The 21,334-nt window shown below is 39.9% G+C and overlaps 1 protein-coding gene across 6 annotated transcripts in view; it reads left to right on the forward strand.

The window, feature by feature from the left end:
• CABIN1 (calcineurin binding protein 1) overlaps nt 1-20,236 on the forward strand; it is a 105,423-nt gene extending 85,187 nt beyond the window's left edge. For 5 of the 6 annotated variants that reach the window (XM_065646143.1, XM_065646147.1, XM_065646145.1 and 2 more), the window contains 4 exons: nt 4,808-5,096; nt 16,417-16,581; nt 17,713-17,939; nt 18,453-20,236. In XM_065646143.1, the coding sequence (XP_065502215.1) occupies nt 4,808-5,096; nt 16,417-16,581; nt 17,713-17,939; nt 18,453-18,596 (825 nt within the window). In that variant the 3' untranslated portion in view covers nt 18,597-20,236. The remainder of the gene's footprint in view (nt 1-4,807; nt 5,097-16,416; nt 16,582-17,712; nt 17,940-18,452) is intronic. The other variant, XM_065646149.1, reaches the window with a different exon arrangement.
• Nucleotides 20,237-21,334: the final 1,098 nt, after the last annotated feature.

A 21,334-nucleotide genomic window follows, 5' to 3' on the forward strand; every position in this document is an offset into this window, starting at 1 on the left:
TTTCTTCTTGAATTCTCACTTTAAACAAACAAACAACAACAAAATAAACTACCAAACTGTTCTCTTAAAAAAAAAAAAAACTAACCAAAAAAACAGCTAAAAGCCTTCTGCAAGAAAGGATAAGTAAAATATTAAATAATTAGAAGATAATCCTCTAGTTCTACCTCATGTGTTTTCCCCCTTTTTGTTCCACCCACATGCTACTAATTTTCGTCTTTTCCTGCATATCAAGACGTCAGAGGCTGCTTACAGGGAAAGTTGTTTTTCCTGAGTTGTCTGTATGCTTTATTAATGTAGCAAAGATGCCAAGGAAGGAGGAATGGGGATGGAGGGGACAAAAGGACGAGCTCTCTCCTGGTCTCACTCCTACCAAAGGGTGACCGTTTTGTTCCCAGTTGCATTTGCCAGTTGCCATGGCATCCCCCTCTCGCTCTATACTGGAGGTGTATTCTTGATATAATTAACAGCTCTCCTCCCTCTGTCTCCTGCAGAAAGCAATCATTAAGTGAACATGAAGGAAAGAAAAAGTCAGTTTTTATCTTTTACTTTGTCCATCAGTGTTTTTCATCCTACCTCCTTCTCTCTCTTGGCCCAACTATATTGGTTTTGTACATTGAAGCATTGCTGGTTAACATCTGCTTGTGTAGAGCAGGACATTAGGCCCCTCTATGTATTTTGTAAATGGAGGATTTTGTTAGGCTAGAGTGCAGTTCAATCATATGTATATAAACCTTCATTATTTTCTGTATGTAAAATTGTAATCCTGACAAATACAAGGTTCTTTAGAATCTGGATCATGGATATTTTTGCTAGTTCTAATGTACCTTGAAGAAGGCTTTCAGAGGAGATTTTTTTTCAAGTATTGCTGCAGAGAGATGGAAAGACAAAAATATGAATAAGCATAGTTTAATTAAAACCAATATTGAACAGAAGTTGGAGCGTTAACATTGTGGAACGTGGCTGGCGTGTCGTTCAGCCAGTTTGTGTGGCAGGTTCCAGGTCTGTGCTGATGCGCTGGTGTTCTCTTAGAAATGCACTTCTCTTGTTCTGGGTGGGTTCAGAGCACCAGGGTGCTAAACTCAGACACGGCAATAATTTAAAAAATCAACAAGAAAATGTTATGTAATGGCTGCAGCGCCAGCATCTTCCACTCGGAAACTTCTGCTGGGAAGACCATCACTTGCCCTTTCAATGGAACAGTTGATTGTTGCTTTTTCCCTCTGCCCCAGAGCAGTGACCTGTTCCAGAAGTAGCATCAGTAAGGTTCCTGTAGGATTTCTTTGTTTTTCAAATGTGTTTTGAAAACAACAATAAATAAGGTAGAAATAAACTTGGTCAGGTTGTCTGGCTTATGACTTCGCAGATAGTAAATCGCAGAAGTAAAATTCTCTCATTTTGTCTTAATGTTCAGTTTCTTTTTGCTGCTGCTGTTTTGCTACTTGAAATGCCTCACTGGGAAATTATAGGGAGCTATATTTTCCACTAACATCTGTGAAAAACTCCTGTGCTTTTGCCCCTACTTTTCTTGGTGGAAGGCTGTCCCACTGCTGGCTTTCCTGCATTTTTTTTTTTTTTTTTCTTTTAATCAGATTTCAACATAGGAAGGGTTCGTTTATAGCCTCTGTGAAGCTGAATGATCTCTTTGAGGGGAATGCTGAAAATATTCAGGGTTTTAGCAGATAGGGAGGCTGATTTGGACCTCTGTATAGGTCAGAAATAGTCACATTTCAGACAAACATGCGTGCTAATTATTCCTTTAAATTTTGGCTTTATACAGAGTTCATAAAAAACACATTTAATAAGTATTTTAAAGAAGAGCACATAAGGTAGTGGATATTTATGGAACTAATGGACTATTTTTCTCACAGTCTGTGGCATGTTGTTTGGATATTAATAAGTCTTAAATGTTTCTTCCATCCACTTTGACAGCATGGTAGTCAAGATGAAAGTAGTACTGCGCGCTCTTCAGTGCTTCATTTTGTTTTTAAAAGTCCAGAAGGAAGTCCAGTCTTGACTAGATGAACATGCGATTACAAAGAAAGACATGAAGAAGGCAGATAAATGAGTCTCCATCTTACTTCAGTTACATGCACTTGTGCTATGAGTAGCATCCTCACCAGTGTAAGAAAAGATTCATTTCCTCTTGGTGACTAAAGCTGCTTTGTAATATGTAGTGGTGCTAATAGAGATGCTCAGCATGCTGGGGTGGATTGGAGAGGGAGGAAGGACGGTTTCTGTAGTTTTGACTTTGCGCCACAACAAAGTGAAAACTAAAAAGAATCTCCTAATGAGAAACCACATAAAACATTGGCAAAGGATTGTCACTGCTTCTCAGTTTCCTACTACACGTTTGTAGATGACAGTCTTTATTGTGCCTCAGTGCTGGTGTAGCAGTAGAAAAAGATGAACACAAAGTGCTTCTGGCAAATTCAAGACTTCCTGTAATGTGTTTTTTCTGAGTTTCTCTCTCAAATGCAGTGTTACAAAGTCGTGGTTTCCTGGAGGCAGTTGCCTGCAGGATGGCGAAATGTGACCCTGTAAGTCTTGAGCGTTGCCCTGACCTGGGTTTTGTGAATAGCATCACTTACTAGTCAGAGGTGCTGCGATTCTTACTCTAAAAACTGAATGTTTTGGAGGAAAGAACAGATGCCTTACTGTAGTGCTCCTCTTAGCTTTCTGCTTATGGCTTTTGGGCTTTCTTCTGTTTCTGGGTCCAGTAAAACATATGCAGTTCCTTTTCTTACGGCTAACAGAGGGTGAGGGTCTGGAATTGCTCTCTTCACCGAAGAGGAAGGAGCCAGATGAGAGATACCATTTAAAGTTGCAGCAAGAGAAATTTGGATGAAGCGACAGGAAAAAAATATTCACTGTGAAGGTGATAAAGCACTAGAACAGGGGCCCAGAGAGGCTGTGGAATCTCCGTCCTTGGCAATACTTGGAACTGGGCTGGACACAGCCCACAATAAGCTGACCTAACTTTGAAGTCAGCTCTGCTTTGAGCAGAAACTTGGACCAGAGATCTCCCGAGGTCCCTTCCAACAGGAATTACTCCGCAGTGTTGTGGTCCTTCTCTCACTTATCATTTTTCTTCTGAGTACCATCCAAATATTGCTGAGTTACTTTTCAAATGTCCTCTTTCTGTTTATGGAAATAGTTGTGCATTTTTATAGCAATACAGTTTGATGTGCAGATATATTTTTAACAAACATGTACCTAACTAGTGGGACCTTCATATATTTCTGCTGAAAAAGATTTGAATACAATACAAGCACAGAAATTTCAAGTTCTACATATAGTGTATTATATTAGTTAATGAAGTGCATGGGTGTGAAGGGTTTTCTGTCTAAATCACAGCTGAAAACGTTTCCTCTGGTGATCTCACTTCTGGCTTAAGGCGCTTTTCTGCAGTTTAATTTCCTTCAGGATTGTGTGATCCCATTTGTGCATCTTGAGACCTTTAGTTTTGCAGCTGATGCCTTAAACATCAGAAACTTGCTGCTTTCAGAAGCAGGATAGACCTTTTCTGATCCGGTATGGTAATTGTGAATATAGCTGCCATACTTTATTTTTTGTGTGCACATAAAATCTGGCAGGTTTTAATTGTTTGCTTTTTAGAGATGGATTAATCAAGTTCAGGAACTTTAAAAATACATTCCACCAATTATTTTTTTAAAATGTACTTGTATGCTTTCCACCTATGAATTTTAAATATGTGATTTCTCCATCTGAAACTTACTCTGTCCTCTGAGTGAAATTCTGCTGACTTTTCTGGCGTAATAAATCTTTGGTTATCTAGGACATTTGGGTCCAATTCGATTTTACATTTGACAGCAGAACTCTTATTTCTATTTCAAACACTCGTACTCTATCACCATGGCTAAAATGAGCTTTTCTTCATGGTAGAGGTATGAGAGGTCAAGGTATGAGACAGTTAAACAGTTGAGGATTCCATTCATCCACATCTTATATGGTCCAATAAGTCTCCATTAAATCAAGACTGTAAAGAGCATGAAATAAATGCATCCTGTGGCCTCACATACTTTACGTGATTGCTGGTAAAAATTATAGACAATAAACTTGTTTTATAGGTACTTTTGTTCCCTCGTTTGGTGAATTTATGTCACCCTTCTAGTCTGTCTACGTAATTAATGACACTGTGTTAAATTCTCAGCTCTGGCTTTGGAGAAGAGTGGTGCTCTCGGTGCCACTGTTACTTCTGCAAAGGCGACAGGTCTTCCAGGGCATTGTTCTGAGTTGGACTCTGATGTTGCTCAGTTCTGCAGTTATTGGAAACTTACAATTTGGGGTTAGGCTGATCACTTATTTTGCAAGCAACTGCATTTTTCTGCCTTCTCCCTTCTCATATCATTCACTTAGAAAAATTTCTTTCAATAATTTGCAAATTCTCTTAAAGCACGACAGATCTGTTTGTTCAGGTCAAGGGTTTGTCAACGTAATTTTGAATGAGAGAAATGTGTCTGTTCACGAGAGTTTGTAATTCATGATTAATACTGGAGTTCAGGAAAATGTTGTAGGGATTTGTAATAAATAAAGCCTTGTAAATGTGAATATGAATAAATGTTCAAGCGCTAATTTGATAAACAGATGATAAAGAACAGAAAAATAATCTGTAAAGGGGAAAGATTTCTTTATAATAGCAATTGGGTTTTATATTTACTTCAGAGGAGTGATTTCTGTCTGCAAAAAGTTGTACGGCCTGCAGTTGTCACTGAAGCAGGTAGTATATGCAGAATTACTGGCATGTATTTTCTCACTCTCTCTGCCTGTCCTTTCTTGTGTCATGTAGTCCACTGGAGAGGCACCCACAACCCCAAAGCACACCAAGGACAACAGAGAGACCTTCTTCCCAGTAGCACCAGCCACGCTGCATCCTACCCCAGTGAATCCAGACGTTGTGACTCCTGAAAATCTCCTGAGACTGAATGATCTGCATTCCAAATCCAAACCAGCCTCTTCCTCTTCGTCCTCGTCCTCCGCATCTTCAGTACCTCCATCCCAGGAGTCACACAGGGACGCTGAGCATCTCCGGACTCAAAATGCAGAGACTGCTCCCAGCACGAGTGACCTCGCACGGGGTGAGTCTTGGGGACACAGGATGTTTTGGCCCTGTCTGATCAGTTTGCCAAGGCCACGTGGTGAGTCAGTGCTCTGATTCTGACCCGTTTTCTGATCACTAGACCACACTCAAAAGGCTACACAAACAGAGGTTTTGTCTTGGTCCTGAATTGGGCACATCTAAATGATTAATATATATTTTAATTACTATGATAGAGTGACCTCTGTATATGTTTCTTGCATGTGAAATCATGGAATAGCAGCCTAAAAATAGTCATATGTTTTAAATAGAGAATTTACGTCTACTAGTAGCATAAAGGCATTTGTTGTATTTTCTTCAAAGAGGTAAGGATCTGGTTCTTTAAAATACCTTAAATCTTTAAAAAAAGTTAAAAGTTATTGCAGTTGAAATAAACTGGTGGACAGCCTACATCTGACTTATAGGTGCCTGATTAACATAATTAGATGCATAGCTATCACTGCCATGTATATGCGTGTGGAGATACAGAACACTCTGAAAATTCCAAGCTTCTACATGGTTCATAAAGTTCATGCATCATCACTGTTACTTTTCACATATGAGAAAAGAAGCATCTGGTGGGACTGGAATGTTAGGAATATATTATTTATAGCCCTAGTATGGTTATATGCAAGGTTAGAGTGCAGAAAAGGATTGAAAAAACAGAACAAACGTTACTTATTCTGTAGCAGGATCATGTGATTTGTTTAGGACTGCGTTATGTACTTGATTGTGTACAGTTTGTCTAGACGAGGAAAGAATTAAATGAGAATGCTGTCTTTACTGCTGTCATGGCAGGCTGGCGTGTTAGCAGTACACAAAATCCCTGTGCAAGGCTGTACTGATCAACTTTAGGGAATAAAGTAAGGTGAGACCCAATTTCAGCCTTGTCTTGGGTGCCCAAAAGAGGTGGATGTGCTGCTTTGTGGGACACTGCATGTGCTAAGGTGGCAGAGCACCTGCTGTAGCCTGGACTTTCTTGCAGCCTCATCAGCAGCACTGTGTGGAAAAGCATCTGCTGCTGCTTTTGATCCCACCATCTGTTCATGAGCTTGGGCCCTAACGCTGCTCACAAAGTGCCGTAGGCAAATTTGTAGGAGCCGAGATAAAGCTATGAATGAATGATAAACATACAGGTATTGTGAAAAGTGGCAAATGGGGATACAGTGGAAATAGTGCACAGATTTTTTACTTAACAGTTCATAATATTAATTACTAATGAAGAGATTCTGATCTAGTCTAGATATTTTGTTAATCTGGTATTGTTACTTTCTGAAATTTTGATCTGTATACTTCTGGTATTTCAACTCTTTCCATATGTCATCAGCCTTGGCATCTGAATGCACATAATCTTCTGAATTTGTCAGCAACAAAGAGAAAATTAGGGAGAAATCAGTTTTCCCAATTTGCTTATTTCTGAGTACAGGACAAAATTGAAATTTAACATCCAATACTAGAAGTTGCATTGTAATCGTCTAATTTTCCTTTTTCACAAATCCAGGGAGAGATTGTCTTGGGACAGGAAGAAAGGAAAAGGGAACGATAAGGAAGGAATGGATTAGTCAATGCGTAAACCACGTTTGTTATTGTCCTTATGAAGCTGAAGAATGGAGTTGCACGGTGTCATAAGATATCTTGGCAGTCTTGTTCACCAGGGAGTAATTTGGGTTGTGCCTAGACAACAGGGGAGAGAAAAAATGAATCCTCTGAAGTTGATGTACCCTTGCTAAGGAGACTGGTAGGAATGACAATGCAGATAAGAGCTTGGGCATTCTTTAGGTTTTCAAACAAAACTTACGAGCATCCTCTCTGCAATTTCCCAGGCCACATTGCAGTGATTGGAATGTTTATTTTAATCTTTTGACTTCCCAGGCTTTGTTAGGGTTGTAAAGTTACATATTGTTCTTTCTTCTTTCATGCTTTCTATACATCATCTTGGTTGAGGGGGGTGGAAGTGTTAGCTGCTAGAATTACGCCCCTGAAACTGTGTCTGAAGATGAAGAGGTGCTCTCTGCAGAGCTCTCATTCCAGTGCTGAAAGCCTGTGTTGTATCTGGCTTTCTGTCTCTCAGACCTGCCTGACAGGTCATTTCTCTAGCTGAGAGAGACACCAATTACTGCTATGTCTTTTCTTTTTAATTCTCCTGCCTCTGCATCCATCTCCTCCAAAAAGAATTATTTATAATTCTGTTACAGCCCTTTTTCATCTGCCTTCCATTAGCTCTGTTTCTGTAAAAACTCCTCCTACTTCGAGAGTAATCTGTTTTCATCTTTTTTGCTTTTTGTCACCTCCTCCTGTATCTATTTGTTCATGTGAAAGTATTCCACATCAGAGAACCTGAGCTGCTATCATTTTCTGTGACTTCACCCAGAAAAAGGAGTGGCTTTCCAAGCAATGTTGATGCTGTGCCACTCATTTCTTATGTAAATATTTTAGTGAGATTGTGTCTAGTACATGACTAAGTGGTACAGAACATGCAACATGGTGAAGTCCAGCAGTGAAGCGATGACAGTGGCAGGTTCAGCATGGGAGCTTCCTGCGGTTAGGCACTAACGTACATGAGACTATTAGCCTTTGTGGTTCAGCCTAAAATTTCCTCTGGGGAATCTAGAATAGGATAATTAAGATAAACCCTCTCTGGCCTGTCACGCTGCTCCAGTATTTTGCTCTTCTAAATTGCTGAAAAATCTCGACATTTTCTTCTGCTTCACTGTCCTTACTTTAATAATGATTCTTATAAGGAATGAACAGGAAAACATTCACATCTGAGTTTTGTTACCAAGAGAAGGTTTTTATACTTAGAATCATTTAAAGTTATGTGTTTTGCTTATAGCCAGCTATTTACCAAATTGGAATATAAAATCAGAGGAGAAGAGTTAATACATTTCCCCCCGGTTAATTTTTTTTCCATTTAAGGCCTAAGCATTTCAATATAAAAACAAGGTCATGATATAGCTGTCCAAACTTGGCAATTCTCAGCTAAGGAAGACAATTCTTTCTGTATTGTGCAGGGAAGTCGCACTCTATAAGCCATGTGAATATCCTGCTATAATTTCAAATGTTTGTTATCTAGGTACAACAGGGCAAGCAGAGATGTAAATGTGTTTCAACCTGTAGAACTTTTAGACAGAAGCACAAGAAATAAATGCAAGTGAGGACAGTGGTGTGGACAGGTATGTAGCACAGTTGTAATAGTGAGCAATGAAGCTAAATTGTTTAAGTGTATGTAGGCAGCAGCAGACTCCCTGAAAGACACAGGTCCAAAATAAAGAGGGATTTGAAGTGATAAGTCCTAAGAATTCAGTAATGATGTTACAATATGGCAGTTCATCCTGTAGGCTTTTAACTGGGCATCAGAGTCATAACAGTACTTTTATGTGTAAAGAGCATCTTTTCACAGAAGTCTGTGGCTTAGTTTATTTTAACAACTGATACATGACCTTAGGTTGATACTAAGTTCTCAGGAGACTGAGGCTATTTGTGTAAGGGAGAGGGAAATACCGCAGAAAGTATCGACTCTGATTTTGCATTGACAGCATCTGTCATTGTATTAAAACAGCACATGGCACAAGGGTTCACCTTGATTCCTCACGGTTTCTAGATATCCAGACATCAGTGGACATGCACAGTTCCTGTTTCTGTCCGAGTGAAATAATGCAGATTGTAGGTTCTCGTCTTTAGTTGAGTTCGGCCACACGCTGATCTCGGTGTCTTCTGAGTTTGCTTGTCATCAATTTCTAAAGGCAAAACATGGATTTTAAGAGCCTGTAATTCAGTTTACTGAAAGCTTTCTTTTTACACAAAGTGCCCAAAGTATTTCATCCTATTGGTCATGCCTTATTTTAGCTATGGATTTCAATTCGAACTTTCAGATACTTTTAAAATAACTGGATGTGGAAACGTTCAACACTCTTTAATTGCAGTCATTGTCTTACCTTATTTTTTCTGCTGAATGCAAAATCCCGCTTTAGAGCACAGAGTTATTCTCAATGGATGGCTCAAAAAAACCCTGAAACATGTAAAAGGTGAGGCTGGCCAAGGACATAAGACCTCATATGAGCTTTCTTCATATCACAGTTACCTGGCATGAAGGTTCTCCCTTAAATGCGCATGTTCCTCTACTCTGTTTTCTTGTGTCACTTGTATGCAACTTACTTTCATTACTTTCTCCTTCATTTCCCATGTTGACTTATCCTGGTTTTCGGCAGCTGTTTTCCTCCGTTCCCAAAGGCTGAATTCCTCCAAGGCTTTCAAAACTCTTCCATAAACCCTTGGAACCCCAGGCCATTGGTACCACCCTGGGGTGACTGCAGCTCACTCACAGACGTTGCTCTCTCTGATCTTTGCTGCTCCAGTCTCCTTGGCACTGGTGTTCTCGCCTCCCCTTGTCTGATCCCTGCTTTTCATGAAGCTCTTTATTTTTCACAATGGATGCATTCTGAAAACAATTTCCCTGCTGAATGTCAGCGGGGGGTTTCCTGTTGTGAATGACTTCTTAATTCCTTTTTGCCTGGTGCTCAGACAGCACCAGTCAGCCGTGTCCTCTCCTCCCTTTGGAAGTACGCTGATTTGCCTTGCTATCGCAATTCATTCCAGAAGAGGTTTTCAGTACACTTAATGGCTATTTCTGATCTTTACCCTTCAGATTTCTGAAGTTTTATGTATTCAACCCAGCACTGTGCAGAAAATCCTTTGGAATTAAAACTCATTCTTAAATATACATGTTAGATCAGTAAGAAAAATAGGACAGGAATGGCAGTTTCCCAGCTGTGGCCTGAGGTGATGGTACAGAGCCAGGGCTTTGCAGGCTGGGCAGGTTCATGGTCCCGGAGGCCCTGTTGCCCCGTGCACCCTTTAAGCCCCCTGAAAATCCAGGGGAGTCACTGGCCTGTGAGTATCTTACACTAATGGAACATGTTTTCTGGAGACCTTTTGTAAAAGAACGTGCTAATGATGCTATATCGTTACAACATGTTTTAGTTTCACTAGTTTTAGATTACTGCCAGCCGCATAAAATTTACATATATTCCTGCACAAGTGAAGGCTGAAGAGAGATGTAGTTGTAAGCCTACTGCACAGGTGTTACGTTACTTACAAATTTATTTAAAAATAACATAGTGACACCTCACAATCTTCTGAGATTTTTCGAACAGCTGGTTTTGCTGTGTTTCGCTGGCTGTCTGGCCAAAGAAGGATGAAATACCGACAGAGAAGGAAAGGTCTTAGGGCTTTCATTAGATAACTAGTACATAAAATTCAGAAGCAGTAGACCACCAGTGAGTGATGCTTACTATCCACAGGTGTTACTCTGTGGTGCTCTCCAAGTGTGCTTGCTGATCCAGATATTAAAACACAGATAGCAGTTACCGTATTTTTATAAGTGCCATATGAAAGTTCATGTAGTTGAATATCAAACTCTTGTCTTTTTGATCCAGTCCCATACTTTTTTTTTTTTTTTTAGACTGAAATTTTATTTTGTTCTAAAAAGAGAGAGAAGGTTAGTATTGAACTTCAGGGCTTTTCTTTACCACCATGTATAGCAGCTTTCTGCACCTCTGGGAAACTTGGTAGTGGCAGGAGATGTTTTTGGACTCAGGAACTTCATTTTCTTTGCTGTTAGGCTGGTCCCAGCGTGGCTGTTACAGGGACCTGGTAACTTGAGAATTTGTATGCGCCAGGGACTATTTCCAGGAAGGACTTTCACCTGCTTTAGGTTTTCTTTGCATTAATGTTGTTCTGTGACAGCTGACCTCAGCATTAGGAAGCAGTTTGGGGTATGTCTCATATAATTGTACAGTAGACTCTCTGTTCAGGACCCTAGCAATAAATACAGCCGAATGCCATATTATTACAGTGCCAACTTCTGTTCACCAAACTGCTTGAATTTCTTCCATTTCAGGGGGCAATCGAACTTGCATTCTGCAACTTTTCGCGTCCAAAATTACTCTGATGCCCAGTCTTTAACACATGGTTGTGTGTGTCAGCTTTGAATGTAATTTCCTGAATTTAGCATTTCAAGTGAAATACTTATTTGTACAGCTATGACTTAGTAGTTGTTTTTTAGAAATAAATTTCATGGCAGGATATTTGGAATGAGCTTGGAGAAGGGAAATGTGTAAGGAAAGGCTACCAAGTATACCTGCAGCATCTGAACCAAGTGTTCTCCCTGCCTGCTGTGGTACCTCATGGCAGATACAGGTTGAGGGCTGATGCCCCCATTATTTCTGTACGTCAGCATCCTTAACCACTCTCTGTTCAGCTGAACCGACTTGTGTCCAGTGCAGTCTTTCCATTGACTTAGTGGCACAGCGTATGAGGAAACTCTGAGCTCCTTCAGTTCAAGCTTTCCGTGGACTTTGCAACTGCTGTATGAGGAAAAAAGCTGTATTAATTCCCAGCACTCTGGAGAGTGAGGCAGATGGAATACAGAAAATTAATTTTTTTCACATTAGTACTGTTCTTTGGAAATGTGGTAAGATGTTGACTCCACTGTGTCTGGGAGCAAAGGATCAGGCCCATATCCCACTTTTTTCCATGGTGCTGGCAGATAATATCTACCTTGTATGGTGAATAAGTAACAGCCGGTTCTGTGAACAATTGCATGTACTGTGAGTGGCCATTAAAATAGAAAGTAAATCAGCTGTTACTGGGACTAGTAAGGTATTTCCTAGTGTCTGCAGGCACGTGGAATTCAGTCCTTACTCTTTTGAAGTGGTTGGAAGGCAAGGCAGTACAGATTTGCTAAATCATAGTAATGTATTTTCAAGTTTTTTGTCTTGACACACAGAACTGCTGGGGAAGGTGTTCTGTAGAGGGGTGAATACAAGTGGTGCAAGTGCTTTAGTTAAGCAGTTGAAGCTGTTATCTGTTTGTTTCTCCAAACATTTGCCTTTGAAATCACATTAGTATTCTGTCCTGGAGTTCAAGGCTCAGCTCCTACCTTTTTCCTATAAAGAAATGGTTTTGTGCATGCACTGTGAGTTGCTTGTATTCTTTAACATAGCTGTGCTATAATACTTCAAACTGCTTCGTTCAGAAACTGTAAAACATTTTTTCCAGGTGCTAGTCACATTTTCTGGGCTTGTCTTTCAGTTGTCATGTAATAGGTTTAGTGCATGACTAAAGGATTTTTTTAAAATTCCACATAAAATGTTTTATAAGGCTGTGATGTTAATGTCTCTCATACCTGACAGCATGATTAAACCAAGTGATTAAGTGTACAGGGCAGTGCAGAGAGACCAGAGCAGATGTTTACTGGTTACAGGTCTATAGTCGCTTTTAAACTTTCTCCACATCTGCAAATTGCCAAGTGAATGTTTTTGCCTTTTTTTTTTTCCCCCAATTTATATACACCAGAATAGCGAAGTAAATTGTCTCACTATAAAAACGGTTGCAGCAGTTGTGTAATCTATGTTTATAGTCTGTGGGTAAATGTATATAGTGTATTCTCTGTATAAAGAGAGAGAGACAGAATATTAACTGTGATGAAGTCATGAACCCAGGCGCCCGCTATAGGCATCTGCAAACACTGGTTACCCTGGCAACAAGTGGAAAGAGGTTGGAGAGGAAAGCTGGAGTAGGTTGTTGCATTGAATTGTTTTCAGCTTGTTTCTTCCTCAGTAAAGCAGGGAGATGTTGAAAGGTATGATGTCCCTCTTTCTATGTGTGTACTCTTTTGTATGTATTCAGACAGTTTTTGGGAAAGGGAAGGCTGAAATAAAATACTTGTAATTCAGCTCGATTGGAGACGAACTTTTCAATAGAAATAATCATATGCATTGCAAATCTGTGCGTTTTTTCTGTGTGCTTAATTTTTGTGTGTTGTGCTGTAAGGTGAGAGTGCTAAATCGATCTCCAGAGAACAGGACCTGTCCCATCTTCAGCATGGAGACAAGTGGCTGTTGCATATTACGTCTTCAGAAACTGATTTTATTTTAAACTGGGTTTGTAGAGCTAATGTTTGAAAACCTGCCAGGGCAGTACAAGCACGGGGTATTACCCGAAGATTTGTTAACTGATACTAAATCTGAGCTTCTGAAAACCTTCAGAATGTGCTTATATTCTTGTGCTCTTGGACTTGTGCAGAATATTGTGGCTCATGAGTTAGTGGAGTCTTTACCTCCCTGGGGAAAGTTTTTATTAGAAAAACTAGGACATTATGTTCAGGGCTATAACACACTCTTCCACAAGACAAATATCAAGGTATTCTCTTCAGAAATCTGCTTTAGACAAATAACAAGAAATCCAGCTCTGTGTTTCTTCTTCATTATCCTTTTGCTCTTTTTGTCTGTAATGAAAAAAGATGTAGTAAATATCTGTGCACTATGTTAAAGTATCAATAGTATAAATTATGATATATACACCTGAAACAACCAATTCTTGTCCTTTTCAGGATTTTAAAAGGAGTATTTTGTTCATTAACTTAGAAATAATACTGATCAAGTGACTATTACCAAAAAAATTAAAATGGCACAGTTCTAAAACAATAAAGTATATGACCCAATCAGGGGACAGAATTCAGTCAGTGTGTATTTAACACTTCTAACAGCAAGGGATTGATTAACAGACAGTGGTTCTTGATTTCTCATGTACTGAAAGATGCAGCCTAATAGAATATTAACAAGTGTTGTTTCCAGAAGTGCAGGGATAGAGATACACACTTAGTGTGCCAGACTTCTGCCCTTTCATTTCCACTTATTTCTACATAAGAAAGGGCTGGCATGTATTTTTATTCAAATTAAATCTCTTTTTACTACACTATAAAACCAAACCTGACATGGAAGATGGAGATGCTCATGAGTACGCTCACAGAGTCTTGTAGCATCTTCCTAGGAACAGGCTGCTCAAAAGAGCCTTTGTCAGTGGGGCATAGTTCAGTTAAAGCACAGCAAATCAGCTTAAGCAATGATATATCTTATAATTAAACAAATATTATAATCAGCATAAGAGTTAGAGTTTTGTCATTAAACAATAATGCAAATCAGGGCTCTTATTCTGAATGGTGAACCAATAAGTCCCTAATGTAATTTAGCAGTTGAGTACATACAAAACTGTTTGTGGTTAGCAGTATAGTTGAGGCTGTTGAATTTGGAGTTTGTTTGTATACAGTATTGTATTTGCTGTATTAACCAGTAATTAATAAGTGGATAAGAAAGATGATGTAGGTACTTACCCTAGATGCTTAAGACTGAATTTGGGGTCTTAAGAGTAAATTAAAAAGGAGTTGACTTCTTAGCTCGCTCATAGGGTAATCTTCCAAAATCATCCTTTTCGTCCTGCTTTTCTTCAAATGCTGATGTAATGTTTCTTTCTATCTTTTGATGGAGTGTCTTGTAGCCATTTCAGTGTGGGAGTCTGCTGGGTTTAGACTGCAGCTCATCGCCAGGCGCTGGCAGTGTAATGGGATATGTGTGTGTTGGCTTTGGGCCATGTCAGGGCTGATCCTTCTTCGTGTGGCCTCTTGTACTTTGTCAGCAGGAGGTTAAATCTTATGTGGATCTGGTGTAAAGGGCAGGCAAATACACAATGTGATCCTTCAGCCGTCCTCTGCTGCTTAAACCAGGAAATGATGAATTGTGATTTTCCTGGTCAAGATTCCTGTAGTTAAATACTTCCTTCTGTGGTGTTTTTAAGCTGATTTGGCCTATTAATACAACATATGTATAGATGCAACTATGATTTTCCTACTTGCAGTGCTGTACTTTGAAGTATCCATAGAGAAATGTGCAAGAGAGTGCTGAGAATGAGAACTACATTCTTCTGCATTAGACCTTTCCATTTTGTGCTTGATAGCGAGTGGATCACAGAACAGAATCTGCCTGTGATTTGTGCTGTGTGACCTTTCCTTTTTGGGAGCTGTTGGAGAATTCCCTACCAGCAAACTCATTTACCCTGAGGCTTATATTGGCTATGCTATGAGCTATGAGTTCAGACAGTGGGTTCTTTTCTTTACCAATGAAAATTGGTGGATGCAGGAATTTACAGCCTGCTTTCGTAAGCCTTTTTGGGTACAAATTATTCAAGAACACTAGAAAATCTGTTTTAAAAGTTGTGTCTTTTAGACTGCATTGATCTGGCTTTGACCAAGCTGTTAAGCTATAGTGTTGTCTCAAGCATTTTCTGCAAGGGGAGCTCTTGCACAGGAGTATATTACCATGGTAAATTCCAAGTTCTTATCTACGTTGATGAAGATGGGGAAGTGTTTTCAACACTTGAGGGGGTGGGAGTATTTTTCCAATGAGGAAAGGTTGATATATAGATATAGATATATATATTCTTTTTTAAGACGTCATACTGTCAAAATCCTAAATTAGTGCATGAACATATGAAGAATTTTAGAGCAAGTTAGACTGTGAATAGGCATTGCATCTGCTGGTCTGTGGGAGATGCCTGTGCACACCTTAGCCTCTGTAAATATAAGGTGATTCAAATTAGACTAGGCAGCCCTTTGTTTTTGAAGGATATCTTCATTTTTACCAGAGAATAAGAGCTTGTGTGTCCGTAGCCTTGAAAGCCTGGCTGCTGTTTCAATCTGCTCTTCCCAGAAAGGGCATCTCTAGCTCTCAGTAGTTCAGTGAAAATTGCTCTTGTTATGTACAATATGCAGCTCAGTGTGTAAGAAAACTTGTTTAATACTGCATTAATTTAAAAGCAGATAGAGCTGGTACATAATAAGGAGATTGCACACACACATATAAGGATTCTGAGTTTTAAACACCCCAAGTTCTGGAACAGGAGAAGTTCAGAATTTCAGACTAATGTAGGTACAGTAGACACATCAGTGAAAACTGGGCATTTAGTATAGCTTGGTATTGGTTTCATAAACCCCAGACTTGGCCCTGTCATAGGATGTTCACAGTAATTAGTGTCACCTGCCCTGCAGAGCAGCAGGTACCTGTGGCTGCAGATCAGAGCAGGCCCGTCGGTCACAGCTGGCGCATGGTTACGGGTGATGGATTTTGCTCTGCAGGTCTGGCAGGTGTTTCAACCCCCACATCTCCGAAGGAGAATGGTCAGTTGCATGTGTTTCTCTTGCAGATGTGCAGAACTAATAAAATGTCATAATCAATAATTTTTTCTTTCACTTTTTAAATGATGCTTATTTTTTGTTAAGAGTTTGAATTGATGGCACTGAGCATGAAAAAGTTGGTATTGCCATCTTAGCTTGCCAGTATTTAATTTCACTCAGCCATGTTACAGTTTAGAAATAGAGCAAGGGTTAAAGACAAATTTCTACCAGTTGGTTAGACGGCAAAAGGACCGAGGCTTAGGAGAGAGACCAGGATGTCTCTTAATCTGTGAATTATATTTCATTAATAAAGAGGAAGAAGAGCTTGAAGTGCCTTTGGAGGGGCTTGGATTTCAGCAACAGGAGTCCCGGCTTTGTCAGCAGATGAAAATGGCCACTGTTGCACCAACGCCAGAGCCTGTTTGCTGGCAAGTGGAATCGGTGACCAGTGCAAATTCAGGACATGTTTGTACCCAAGGTAGGAGCTTTCTGTGCTTGAAAGATTTCTGGGAGTGGGTGGTTAGCTGCAGATCAGTCTGCAGGGATCGATCAGTTGAATAGTTGTGATGTGTATTCCTCAGTTTCTCTGCCTTCCAGTCGAGTATTCTAGAGTTCAGCAGCATTTCTGGCAATGTCCCAGCTCCCCAGGAAAGTGCCTGGTCTTCCCTTAATGGTTATTCTTTTTGCTGCATGACTTCCATGCTAAATACCACGGCAGCAAAGCCAAATAAAAACCCTCCCAGTACCAGGCTATCGAGCCATGTAGTTTGTGCATCCTTTAAAGCAGAATTTTTCTTTTAATTGAAATCTTATACAGGGCAATATGACAACACCTTGGATTGCACCACTGGAATATTTAGCAGAAGGAAACAATTTTTCACAAAACCTGACTCAGTCTCAGTAAACATAAAAAACATCATTACAGCAGTTAATGCTTTCTATCCCTCCTCTGCCTCCTTCCCAAGAGAAGTAGGAGTTGGTGTTTTAATTGAAAAAATGTTAAACTTGGTATAGGAAGGGCTGGATCCATCTTTACTTTGAGAGATGAGCCCTGTCTGAGCACGTACACACTGTAAAGACCACAGGCTGAGACACTTGGAAGTATGTGGAAATGAGGTTTTTATGGCAGGATTTGAAGAGAGTAATGAGGAAATTTTGATTGGTGTTGCCAGGTATTTTTCTTTAAATTGTTGAGGAGTTGCTATGTCAGTAATTAAAGAGGCAATGCTATGGTGGAGGAAATTAAGACTCAAAAGTAAAGCTAAGCAGCTTTACTTGTTGCCTTACAGAATGGAGAGGCAGAGAATGCGAAGATAAGATGATTGCACCTGAAACAACAAGTGGGAAAATGGTGTTTGTAGTAGCTTTCTAACTAGATAGAGATGGGTCAGTGCTACACTGCCACTTCTCATACTTGGTCAGACTGAGTTTCTGCTGCCCAGTAAGATTTTTTTTTTTTAATTATTACTTATTTCCAATTGCCATTATGTAATCTTGAGGCACTTTGAAGCCAGTCATATGTCTAACAACGAACTGTTCCCTCTTCTTTGACATCTGAAATCCTTGATTAGCTTCCTAACATGTTTTTTTCGTATTATTTTCTGTTTAGCCTCCAGTTCTAAGCCTGAACTCAGCTCCAGTTCACAGACTTTGGGAAGTCAGCAGAACAAGACAGATGGCACCCGAGTAAAAACTCGCATTCTGCCCAACATGCCAAAGCTTTTCATACCTTCATCTGTCACCAAATTTCCACCTGAGATCACTGTCACTCCACCCACTCCCACCCTCCTTTCTCCAAAGGGCAGCATTTCAGAAGAGACCAAGCAAAAATTAAAGGTAATAAAAGGGAAACAGTAATTTTTTTAGATTATTGTTTTTGTCTTAATTGTCCCCTCAATAAAATACTTGTATGAAAGGAGCAGTAGTTGCTATCTCAGTTCATAACTAGAGGTAGAATAAGTAGTGGAAGAAGATGATGGCTGTTATCTGTGTTATTCTGTGTTACCAGCAGAAGCCGGATTTAAAGGACTGGTGAAATATTTGCCACAGGAGATATCATAGCTATTCTGGTCCTTACCCCTTTTCTTAGGGAATTCGAAAGAATTACAAAAATGGGTGAGGAAGCTGGTGCAGCCATTGCATTTCTTAGGTTAGTGGAAACTACAAGAATACTAGCTGTGGAGAAGCCTACTGGTAAATGTTTATTCACATTAGGATGCTGTATATTTTATAGAGGTAGGAGAGCTACTGAATGTGAAAGAATAGCAACCAATTGGCTTTTATACCTGTTATCATGGGTTTATCCTGACTACTTAGCAGTATATTCTCTCTCTCTCTTTTGGGGATCAGTCTGCTATTTTGTCTGCTCAGTCTGCAGCGAATGTAAAGAAGGAGACCCTTTGTCAGCCAGCTTTGGAAATCTTAGAGACCTCAAGCCAGGAGTCCTCACTGGAAAGTGATACTGATGAAGATGATGACTACATGGACATATGAATGAATTCTGGCCATCACCAACACCAATCATTTAACCATTCTTCTTGTTGCCAGCATCTCTGGCGGTCAAAACACCTTTGTTGACATTACTCTCCATTTAATCGGCATCATCCTATTCTGCACTTTCATTACCTTTGTTATCACCACTACCACTCGTATTGCCTTCAAAGTCTACGCCATTCTCCCCATCATGGTGCTTGACGGAAAGAATGATCGTTTACCAGGCAGTTAATTAATTTGGACCATGCCGCCACCTTCGACTCCAGTAGATGCAAGGATGTTTCGAGCTGTGACTCACATCTCTCTACTGTTCCTGCTTCTTCAAACCGGAGCCTTGGGAGTAGCTCTTTTTCTACAACATTTTCTTTCTTTTAGTTGTCCTTGTGTATTTTCTGCACTGTTTAAGTTTTTCTCCCAATAATTCAGCAACCTAATGTCTGCCCAGCCATGCCACAATTAGTCGAACAGCTCCTATTAAGGTGAATGGAGTAGGAAAATTTCGCTGAGCTGTTAGAGGTCTTAATTGCATCCAGAAAGTCTGTGGCTTTGTTGTGGGGTGGGAAGGGTGAGCTGTGTGAGTCGGCTCCTTGGCACTGCTGGGTGCTTTGCTGGAATGTGACTGGGTGACAACAGGCAAAGAACCAGCGTTTCCAGGCAGACAGAGAGGTTGGCCTCCTGTTTCTGCTCATTTCACACCAACGTACGAGGTCCAGCAAAAATTATCTACCTGAATGTTGGCTTAAAGAACTGATCTTTCCAGAATTGTCTTACAGTCCTTTCTCTTCTAATGCCTTGGACAAGCATTTTGAATTGGGGGCTAGATGATATTTTTATGGTGGTATTGAAAAAGCTTGAAAGATTTCAATACCATTCCAGTAATGTCTGTTTTTTACAGAATGACACGAAAAGGTGTTTTTTATCTATCCGTAGAGGGACTGCTCACAGTTATTTATATGAGAAAATAATGGTGACAAAGATCCTTTTTTTTTCTACTGAATGTTAACTTCGTAAAATAATGAATGCAAATCATGCAAAAAAATACATGTCACACACTATATATACACACGCGTGTGCCCACACATATATATATGTATATGTACATATATATATGTTTGTATATGAAAAAAATGCATACAGCTTGCAATGTCAGATTTTTTTGTTTGGGAGAGGTGGTTTTCTGTAAAATGCAGAGCTTTGTATAAACTTCTGGTTTTTTCTAATAAAGTTGAAATGTACTGTTGTCTCTGTTCATCTGAGAGGGCAAGGTTCTGGAAAAAATACTGCTCCTCCCTTCCTTTTATTTCTTGGATAAGAAGGTGGTGGAGGAAGCGGGTGGCGAAGCCTCTTCCTTTTCTGAAGGCTGCCAGAGCTCTTCAAATGGATTTGGTTTTGTGTGACCCAGAACCCCAGTGTTGCCAGGATGGCCTGCAAGGGGTTCACTTCCCCACGGAGATGTGCTCTGAACTCTTTCTCACCTGTCTGAGTGTGTCTGTGTGCTCACGAACAACGTAAGGGGTAAGACAATATGTAGTAAACAGGATCACATAGAATATTTGGCTGTACAAATTAGCATTTAATGCACTCTTATGGTGATCGCTCTCATTCACCATACGAATGGTGAATGGACCCTGAATAAAAAGAAGTAGCATCAAACTTTGTATTACAAGCTTATTCTCATATTTTGAGTTATTTGTTTTGAACAAAATGTAATTTGTAAGCAAGTGAGCATATCCATCTTGGGCTTATTAACAACTGTTTGTGTAACTTGTTAATTTACAAGTGATAGGCAAGCTGGATGCAACTGACGTGGAAAAGATCAGGTAACTGGTAAAAGCAAATGGGTATTTCCTTTGGTGCAGGTTATGAATGTAGTGTATATCACAGGTAATAGGCTCGGGTAGCTTACATAGTCAGGCATGATCTTTATTTTTTAGCAGATAGCACAGGAAAAAAGTGAGAAATGGGACATGGCTTGGGAGTTGTTCTTAATAGGGCTCTTTCACCCAAATAAAGTAGACTACCTGGGCTTTTGGCTGATGTGTATTACGTATATTCTTAAATGAATATCTAACATTTAAATCCTTCGGTGCACGCTCTAGCATGCATTTGGTGTATGAAGACAGAGAGCATTGAGTTTGGTCACTGAAAATGGTCGTTTTCATTTATTTTTCTTTAGGATTCCTTGACATTACACTTTCTGCCCCCTCCCCCCCCTTTTTTTTTTTCCCTCCAGAGCTTGCTAAAATGCCTGATCTTGAGCTTTCTTCTGACTTCTAGTCCTGCTTTTTGAGAAATATTTAATTTCTTGCTGGTTAAGGAAAGTTAGAATAGTCAGTTGAAACGGTTCCTGTCAGCAAAGAGAACTGAACTTTGCTGATCTGCTCTGAAGTCATTTTAATCTTCAAGCTGTACAAGTTCTTTTAGCCTGTATTCAAAACTCTTACCTGTCGTTTGTTGTGGTTTTGGGGGTTTTTTTTGTCTATGATCTTTCATTCACATTGTGCTGTCGAGTAGCTCAAGGATTCTTTGTCAAGAAGTTCCTGAGACTGAACTACAGAGGCCACCTCCTTCAAATCCTGCCCTTCTGCTCATCACTAAACGGTGTCTTGCTCAGCTCTGGGCCGTCTTCCCCAACAGGTGCTGCTGCTCCTGCGCACTGAAGGAGCCGTTCTGCTTATCCAGACGTGACACCATCCCTGTAAGTACAGCTCGCATGGTTCTTCTGTTCAAGGAACCAA

Source organism: Caloenas nicobarica, chromosome 16 (assembly GCF_036013445.1).
Source record: "Caloenas nicobarica isolate bCalNic1 chromosome 16, bCalNic1.hap1, whole genome shotgun sequence".
Lineage (NCBI taxonomy): Eukaryota > Metazoa > Chordata > Aves > Columbiformes > Columbidae > Caloenas > Caloenas nicobarica.